This window comes from Myotis davidii, unplaced genomic scaffold, assembly GCF_000327345.1.
Source record: "Myotis davidii unplaced genomic scaffold, ASM32734v1 scaffold327, whole genome shotgun sequence".
In the NCBI taxonomy this organism is placed as follows: domain Eukaryota; kingdom Metazoa; phylum Chordata; class Mammalia; order Chiroptera; family Vespertilionidae; genus Myotis; species Myotis davidii.
In genome coordinates, this window is record NW_006298628.1 from 4,925,147 (window position 1) to 4,934,147 (window position 9,001).

The 9,001-nt window shown below is 58.3% G+C and overlaps 2 protein-coding genes across 3 annotated transcripts in view; one reads left to right on the plus strand and one right to left on the minus strand.

Annotated features, from left to right (window-relative positions):
• THRA (thyroid hormone receptor, alpha) overlaps nucleotides 1–3,351 on the plus strand; it is a 12,298-nt gene extending 8,947 nt beyond the window's left edge. For both annotated transcript variants that reach the window (XM_015570899.1, XM_015570898.1), the window contains exon 8: nucleotides 78–3,351. In XM_015570899.1, the coding sequence (XP_015426385.1) occupies nucleotides 78–328 (251 nt within the window). In that variant the 3' untranslated portion in view covers nucleotides 329–3,351. The remainder of the gene's footprint in view (nucleotides 1–77) is intronic.
• A 218-nt stretch (nucleotides 3,352–3,569) lies between these two features.
• Nucleotides 3,570–9,001, minus strand: part of NR1D1 (nuclear receptor subfamily 1 group D member 1) — a 7,673-nt gene continuing 2,241 nt past the window's right edge. The window contains exons 2-8 of the mRNA XM_006774329.2: nucleotides 7,621–7,956; nucleotides 7,255–7,343; nucleotides 7,007–7,151; nucleotides 6,019–6,656; nucleotides 5,520–5,705; nucleotides 4,790–5,000; nucleotides 3,570–4,059 (exon numbers count right to left, since the gene is read on the minus strand). Coding sequence (XP_006774392.1) covers nucleotides 3,860–4,059; nucleotides 4,790–5,000; nucleotides 5,520–5,705; nucleotides 6,019–6,656; nucleotides 7,007–7,151; nucleotides 7,255–7,343; nucleotides 7,621–7,956 — 1,805 coding nt within the window. The 3' untranslated portion in view covers nucleotides 3,570–3,859. The remainder of the gene's footprint in view (nucleotides 4,060–4,789; nucleotides 5,001–5,519; nucleotides 5,706–6,018; nucleotides 6,657–7,006; nucleotides 7,152–7,254; nucleotides 7,344–7,620; nucleotides 7,957–9,001) is intronic.

Below are 9,001 nucleotides of genomic sequence, written 5' to 3' on the forward strand. Positions count from 1 at the left end.
GTTTTCCTCCTCCCTGCCCCTCCCCTCCCCTCTGTCTCCCTTCACCCTCTCACCCTCACGCCTCCCCTTCCCCGCAGACCGCTCGGGCCTGCTGTGCGTGGACAAGATCGAGAAGAGTCAGGAGGCGTACCTGCTGGCGTTCGAGCACTACGTCAACCACCGCAAACACAACATTCCGCACTTCTGGCCCAAGCTGCTGATGAAGGTGACTGACCTCCGCATGATCGGGGCCTGCCACGCCAGCCGCTTCCTCCACATGAAAGTCGAGTGCCCCACCGAACTCTTCCCCCCACTCTTCCTCGAGGTCTTTGAGGATCAGGAAGTCTAAAGCCTCAGGCGGCCAGAGGGTGTGCGGAGCTGGTGGGGAGGAGCCTGGAGAGAAGGGGCAGAGCTGGGGGCTGAGGGAGACCCCCCACACCTCTTCTCTCCTCCCTCTCGTCCTCGGATAGATGCAGCTCCCACACACACCCGCACTACCCCGTCCCTCCTCAGAGCCTCCTGCCCTGGCACCGGGCACGCAGATGAACTTGCCATGGAAAGGACAGTGTGGGAGGCTGGGAGGGACCGTGGGCCCCATCCTCCGAGAAGGTAGGGGAAGGAAGGGAGGACTGAGAGTGGACAAGCCATCTTGACGGTAGGGGACAGGAGTGTGGAGTCGGGGGACAGGCCCTCAGCTCGCCCCTTGCACACACACGAGAGAGAGAGGCCCCGGTCTAGCTCCTTGGCCTAGATTCCCCCTCAGGCTAAGGGCCTCTCTGCTTCCCCAGATGCCTGGGTGCGGAGAAAGGCTTGGCTCCTCCCCGGAGGTTAAAAATTATAGTCATTCTAACTGCACTTTGGAAACCAGGCAAGGGGAGAAGATAAATGAAGAAAAACTAGACAGAAAAAGAAAAAGAGAGAGCGAGCGAACGATTGCTAGAGAGAGAGAGAGAGAGAGAGAGAGATAATATTAAGTTATTAACTGAGGCTGGCCAGAGGGGCGGACCCCCCCTACCACCCCCATGCACTTTGAGAACTACCCCTCCTCCCCCCAGATCAGAGAACTGCCCCCCACACAAGGTCCCTAAAGGTAGGGCTGCCGATCAGAGCTGTGAGTTAACACAACAGGGTCCTGGCCACCCGCCCCTTGCCTTGCCCCTCCCTGTGCCCCTTTGGCACCCCCATCCCAGTACTTCCTCTGCTCTCTGCCACTCGTGCCCGCTGAGTTCCATCTACCTCTCACGCTGGATGCCAGCTGGCCCCTCACCAGCCTGCCCTGCTGCCCACACAGCTCCCCTTTCAAGTGCCCAGCCCCAGGGGCCTCCCCTGTCCGTCCATCCCCATCCCCCCACTCCTTCTGCACCTTGGCACCCACACAGGAAAAACTGTGGCTCAAGCTCCCACCCTCCTCACATCCTGCTGTACCCGCTCCAATCCAGATGCTCTGCTCTAGGGCGAGGAGGGTGTGTGCTCGGGGCTGCTCCCAGGGCCTCCGCCCCCTTAGGACTGTTTCCCATATGTCTTCTGGGCTCTCCCTAACCTCTGCCCTCCTCCGCCCCGACTCCCGCTTCTACGCACGAACCCAGACTCCGGGTGGGCAGGCACCTAGGAATGGGATGCTTAGATTAATAGCACTTCGTTGGGGCCCCTGGGGAGGGGGCGGTTGGTGCTCCTCCTTTCTTCTTTGAAGCTCTTTAGGCCAGCCCGCCCCTCCGCCCGGGACCCATTCCCCCTCCTCTTTTCTCTAATTCAGGGACTTTGGCTTGAGCCACCTCCCACCTTCGTGGTGAGGAGTGAGTGCTCTGTTGGTCTGCATTTGGGTCAGTTACCCTCCTCCTCCCCTTGGCTCTCGCCCACTCCGCAGCGGGAGGATGGATGGGTGGACATAGATGCCCCCGGAAGCCATGGGGAATGGGGCAGGGGGGAGGGGTGCCAGGGCTTCCTGCGCTTTGCACTACTGGGGCAAAAATGTCTTAAGCTGTGGGGAACCTGCCACCCCACCCTGACCCTCAGCCTGCCACAGCCCCCTACACACACACACACACACACACAGACGCACGCACACGCGCACGCACACACACACACAAAGGCAATGCTATGCTGCCCATCAGGGCATGTCCTTCCCCTGCTGTTCCGGTTTTGGGCAGAGGGGAGGGCCTAGAAGAGCATCCGCTGTCACCTGTGCTGTCACCTGTGCATGTGCCTGCCCCGCCCCCTTGGGCACGTGGGCTGCACATGCTGTCGTTGTCTCTCCCTCTCTCTCTCCTGGGGCTCTGGTTCCTGTATTCCTCCTGTCCTATAGGCAAGCCCTCTTGTACCCTCTTCCTACCCCTGGGGGCCCAGTGGAATTCCTGACCTGTCTGCTGTCTCCCCCGTCCCTCCGGCCCCCCTTCGCCCCCCCATTCCCCATTCTCAGCCATGGACATGGTGGAGAAAAGGCCTTGAAGAGGCGTGGCCTCTTACAGGCACTTGGGAATCCCCAGACCCCGCCCCAATCATATGAGCTGTGATCCCCCACTCCTCCCCTGACCCTTCCCCCTCACTCTGTGATGTGGGGTGAATGTGTGCATTTCTCTGTGTGAATGTGTGAGCGAGTACATGTGGTGGGGGAGGAGCTGGGGGGGGGGACTCAGGAGTGCCACAAACCTGCTCTAGAGAGGCAGCTGTCCCAGCCCCTGCTTTGGAAGTGGGGGACAGGGCCCTCTCCTGGGGGCCATTGGTGCTAATGAGGGGGATGGCCTTGACGTGGGTGCTTAGCATTGCCTCCCCAGTATTGGCCCAGGGCACTAGGGCAGGCAGGGTGGGGCAGCAGGTGCAGTATTGGTGGGAGGAGGGGCTGCTGAGAATAGAATGAGGGGTCCAGGCCAGGACAAGGGGGTGCCAGAGCCATGACCACTACCCCACCCCCACCATCGCCTCTCCATCTCAGTATTCCCCGTTCTATCACTCATAACACACATACCTCATCCAGCCTCCTCCCTGCTCAGACTTGGGGAGGGTGGGGGTGGAGGAGCCCCTATGCCTTCTCCCGGTGGCGGGTCTACAGGGCTGGGAGAGGGCAGGGCGTGTGACAGACACCGTCCACAGGGACGGTAATTCCTGCCCTGGGAACTCCTGGGTGGGGGGAGGGGGACACTTCCCTGGAGGCGCTACTGAATGTATGAGAAGCTGGTGCTGGGGTGGGGGGGGAGGGGGGTTGTGGCCAGAAACAGGGAAGGAGGCAGTTCCCTTCCCCAGGGGTGGGGCCAGTAGGAGTGACTTGGGGGGCTCCTACTCCTGCCCCATGTTGACAATCAGTATGTCTGTTATGTGCGATTTTTCACCCCGTTGTGTTTTGGGTCAGGATTTTAAAGAAAGATATTTTTATGGTAATTGTTGCTCGTCTATTTTACTATATATTTATGTAATAAATATATGATGAAAATAACCCCCGTGGGCGCCCCCCTTAGACTTGTGTGCCGTCTCCCTGTGCCCTCCCATCTGCTGGCAGAGTACCCACCCCACAGACTGACCAGATGGAGGTGTGCCCCAGCCTTGGCATTATTTCCGCCCCGCCCCGCCCCCAACAAGCACACACCACAGGAGCCAGCTCAGCTGTGAACTATTGGATTTGAGACAGGAATAGAACAAACTGGGGGGCTAGAGAATTAGAGGGGAGAGAGTGGTTTAAATAGGGGGGGCGGGAGGTTCAGTGATGGGGGAGGGAGGCAGGTATTTACAAGAAGGCTCGGGGGGCGGGGGCCAGAGGCTCATCTTGGAATATTTTATAACAATATAAATAAGATTCTGGTTTGCTTTTCCTTTTCGTCTCGTAAAGGAGAGAGAAGTGCAGAGTTCGATTCTGTACAAGGGGGCAGCGGCAGAAGGCCGGCCGGGCGGGTCACTGGGCGTCCACCCGGAAGGACAGCAGCTTCTCGGAATGCATGTTGTTCAGGGTCCGCAGGTCCGGCAGCTTGAGCAGCAGCTTGGTGAAGCGGGAAGTCTCCGAGGGCCGGTTCTTCAGCACCAGAGCCCGAAGAGCCCGCAGCAGCGTCTCCTGGAGCTGCTCCACCGAAGCGGAATTCTCCGTGCCCGAGCGGTCTGTGGGGAAGACGACAGCAGTGAGACGAGCTCCCTGAGCTCCTCTGACGAGGACCCCGAGGTCTGCCAGGAGCCCCCCGAGGTCTGCCAGGACCCCCCCGAGGTCTGCCAGGAGGACCCCGAGGTCTGCCAGGAGGATGCAGCGGGCAATGCAGCCTCTCCCTGAAGCCCCTCAGAGGGCCCAGGGGAAGGAGGAGGAGGGAAGCACAAGTCCTCCCCCCAGGCCTCTGCCCCAGAGCAGGAGGTGCCCGAGAGCTGGGAGCATGGGCTCAGCAGGGCTGGGCACCTCCCAGCCCACAAGGCCGCTCTCCTCCCCTAAACAGGCCAAACCTATCCAAGGCTCCCTTGCTTTCTGCTCAGTAATTCCCTCTGCTTGAATGCCTCCCCACCCCCACTCCTCCACCCCCACCCCACCCCTGCCTGGCAATAGCTCACTTGTCCTTTGAGGCCCCACTCCAGTGTCACCTCCTTCCCCAGCTCCCCAGGCAGAAATAGTTGTGTGTGCTTCCTAAGCCCTTGGTTCATGCTTCTACTGTGACACTTATTTCACTGTTTTATAATTAGTCGGGCATGAGTCTGTCTCCCAAGCTAGACTGTGTCTGAATCATGTCTGTATCGCCAGTGCCCAGTGCAGGGCCTGGCATAGAGTAGGTACTCCATAAAAGGTGTGTTCAATTGAACTGCGTCCGCCTCCTCCCCGGGGTCAGGCTCAGGCGCAAGCTTGACTTACCTGCAGAGACAAGCACCACCGCGGTGAAGAGGCCCAGCTCCTCCTCCGTCAGCGCCAGGGAGTTGAGCTTCTCGCTGAAGTCGAACATGGCATTGAGCAGGTCGCCCATGCCCATGGCGCTGAGCTCCTGCAGGCTGTAGGTGGTGCGGCTCAGGAACATCACTGTCTGGTCCTTCACGTTGAACAGCGAGGCAAAGCGCACCATCAGCACCTACAGCGGGAAGCCATCTGGGTGAGGTGGCAGGGGCACGTGCCGGTTCACCCCTCACGTTTCCTGAAGGGTTTACTAGATTTCTCAGTAAAGAGTGGGGATGATTTCCAAATGGGTAACGGGAGGTGGGAGAGCAGGTGGAAGGAGGGAGAACATCCCACACTGGCTTTGCAATCCAACAGGCCTAAATCTGAGTCGCAACTTAGTCACTACCTGTGACCTTGGGCAAGCCACTTCACCAAAACTAATTTGCTCAGGCCTAGAACGGGGGTACAGTGTGCCCGAAAGTGTTATTTTAAAGGCAATGGGATGTGACTAGACCCCAGCTGAGAAGACAGAAGTGCCAGCCTCCTGAGGCAGGAGTGAGAGATGTTCTGCCCCCTCCCTCCCTCCTCAGTCAGAGTCTAAGGACAAAGGTACTGGGGTTCCAAAGCCTTTCAGAGACACTGCTGCCCCAGATGCCAAATTTCCTGCTGGGTGCTTCCCTAGGCCGAGTGGGGAGCACAAAGGGTCACTCACCTCAAAGGTGCCAGCCTTCAGCAGAGTGACCTGGTCGTGCTGAGAAAGGTCACGGAAGCCTGGGATGTGCTTGGCAAACTCTACCACCTCTCGCACAGCGGGTGTGAAACTCATGGAGAAATCCTCCCAGATCTCTTGCACGGTTCGCCCACTGCATCCATGTGGGTACATGTTCATTGGACACGCCTGGAGGAGGAAGGGATTTGGGGAGGGGAGGATCAGCCAGGCTAGCTCAGATGAGCTCCCCACCCCACAGGTTTGGGCCCATGATTTGCGCTGGGTGAGAGGCTGTGGCCCGGGAGGAGGGGTCTTTCGGGTAAAGCAGAAATCAGGTGCCAGGTGGAGATCAGGGATTCCCCAGGCAGATCCCTTGCTCCAGGCCTGAGCATCCTCCCCTGGGAAGAGGATATTCTTGTTTTAGCCTCCGGGCACACCCAGCTGCCCTATGCTAAATCCAGTCTTGCAGGCCCCCTGCCCACTTCACCCCAGATGCCCTCACCAGCAGAACGTTCTTGGAGTTGCCTTGCCATGGGCTGCTGGCAGGTGCTTCGCCTTCTGGGGCTGGGTACACGTGGGTGGGGCATAGACGGTGCCCATTGCTGTTGGGCTGGTGGCAGCTGTGCTGGGCAGGGCCAGGGGGCCATGCAGGAGGGTAGGAGGGAGGCTGGTGTAAACCATTCAGGGCCTCGTTATGACGTTGCGCGGCCATGATGTTGTTGTCATTGGGAACAGGCGAGCAGCCTTGACTTTCCCAGCGATGTGGGGTGGTGGCCAGAGGGTTGGCTGATACATGGTTGGCATTAAAGTTGCCAGGTGAGCTCAGCTTGTCATGGGCATAGGTGAAGATCTCTCGGTGGGCCCGGGCCACCTGGGATATCACATCTTCCACTGTGGGCTCAGGACTTGGAGATCGGGGAGGTGTCAGCTGTTGTGGGAACTGGGAGAAGCCCACCAGGGGTGAGGGGGCTGGAGCGGGGGGTGGTGAGGGGCCCACGGGGCCTGGGGTTGGGTGCTGGACGGGCGAGGTCTCCATTGGGCACTGGCTGCTCAACTGGTTGTTGGCCAGGTTCATGGCGCTCTGCATCTCAGCGAGCATCCGCTGCTTCTCCCGTTTGGGTATGCGCCCAAAACGCACAGCTGTGACAGGATGAGAGCAGGGTCAGGAAGTTTTCATACACACTCACATGCTTCTCTTCCTTCCTTTCTCCTGAAAGGGCAAGACCCTGAAGGCTGGGGGTTCCATCACAACTAAAACCAGCAAGGCCACACCCATGGAGGGGGTTTTCCAAGTAGGGATTTCGGTAGGAGGTGACCAGAGGGACTAATGGGAAAGATCTGTGTTTACCCAAGAGGATGAAGTATGGGCATCCCCTATGCAAATGAGACTCCCCTCCCGGGATAACGTGTCTCAGGTTGGGACTTCTTACAGGGAGGGGTTAATCCGGAAACGGAAGGGGAATGCTCGAGGGGCAACATTGCTGCCTCACCATCTCTGGACATGCCCACGGAGAGACACTTCTTGAAGCGACACTGCTGGCAGCGGTTGCGATTTATGCGGACGATGGAGCAGCTCTCATTTTTCAGACACCTTTTGTACTGGATGTTCTGCTGGATGCTCCGACGGAAAAAGCCCTAGAAGGCAGGGGCAGCTAGTGAGCATCTCCATCTAGGCCAGGCCTCCGAGTCCTGGGGGAGGGCGTCACCTGCCCCTGTCCTCACCCCCGACCTGCCTCACCTTACAGCCCTCACAGGCATGCACACCGTAGTGGAAGCCCGAGGCAACGTCTCCACAAACTTTACACAGTAGCACCATGCCATTGAGCTCTGTGGGAAGAGAGGGGCAGCAGGTGAGCGAGACGGATGTCTGAGTGGTCAGAGTTGAAGGTTTTCTGGGCTGGAGATTCTGGGGGAAAAACTAAGGAGGAGCCCCAGTATCCAGGGGGCACTCAAATGACCAGACTGGGCTCAACAGTAGCTGATGCAACTCTAGGAGAAATCTCCAAGGCCAGGGCAGGCTCTGGGAATAACTTTCACATGGACACCAACTCCCAACCTCGGTCTGCCACCTTCCTTTCCCTGGATCATCTGGAAATGTACTCACTGGTGATGCTGCTGGTGCTCTTGCTGGGGGACACTCGGCTGCTGTCCTCCAGGGCCACTTGTAGACCCCCTGGGGGGCTCCCATTATAGAAGGAGGAGGAAGAGGAGGAGGAGGAAGATGAAGAGGGAGAGCCATCATCACTCAAGCTGGGTGGAATGCTCCCAAAGGAGCGAGCTGGGTCCTGGGTGAGGGAGCCAGTGGGTGATGGTGGGAAGTAGGTGGGGCAGCCTTGGGTCAGGGACTGGAAGCTTCCATTCGAGCTGTCACTGTAGAGGGACTCAGGGCTGGTGCGGCTCGGGGAAGAGCCACTGGAACCAATGTAGGTGATGACGCCACCTGGCAGGAGAACACAAGGGGAGGGGATGTCAGCTGCCATATGTCTATGGTCTTAGGGTACCACCCTGCTCATCACCTCCTTGCCTCCCCCAAGCCAGAAGTTAAACATGTGGCACCCAGAAGAGCCACCATAGGCAACCCCCAACATGTACTACATATGGCATAGCCAATCAACCACCACGACCCTTTGCAGGGTACATTCAGCTTCTGCCTTGGGTGTGATGTACCTCCCTCGAAGCACGACCCCTGTGGGCATCTCACATATGTGCCCCCCACCCCTGCCCTGAAGCCTTCCTTAGCAATGCTGACTGCAGCTAATGACTTGTCGGTGGAAGACCTTAAGGATGGGATGAGCAGCTGAGACCCATTCATAAGGCCCAGTCTTCCAAAATAAACAGCTGCCGATTTTAACAGAAGACCATTCCAGGGCTGAGGCCATGGAGGGGCAGCTGGCCAACAGTGAGGAGAGTGGGGGAATGTGAATGAAGATTTAAAGTCACATTCCCCCCAAACTGGAAGATGTGTTCTCCGAAGGTACGGAAGGTACCAAACCTGCCCAGTCTGGTCCCCCTGGCCTCCAATAGCCCTAGTCTAAGTCCAGGAAAGAGCAGTGCAAATTGCAAGAGGTGGATGTGAAGGACAAATTGTCCTGCCTAAGGCTTTGGAATTCCCCCTTCCAGATCTCTCAGCCTGGTGACAATGACCTTGGCTCTCTGGCCACTTCAGGACTTTGGACATCTGATTACGTTGCTAACCAGATGGCTGTGTTCCCGTGGTATCAGCAGGAGAAAAAGGTGACCTGCTTGCCACACCTTTGCCAAGCACCTAGTTTGGCCGGCCATGGGCGGGGTGAGAGAAGGGAGGATCCCAGGACACGTGAGCCAACCCAGGCTATGCTACTGTGTCTCCAGAGGCACATGTCTTGCTCACCCACTGACACACACTAAGCTGGGCAGGGCAACCCTAAAATAGCTCAAGGTTGGCCAGGGTGAACCCAGCTCCCTGTAAAATAGTTGCACAACAGATCAGCTCCTACAGTTTCATG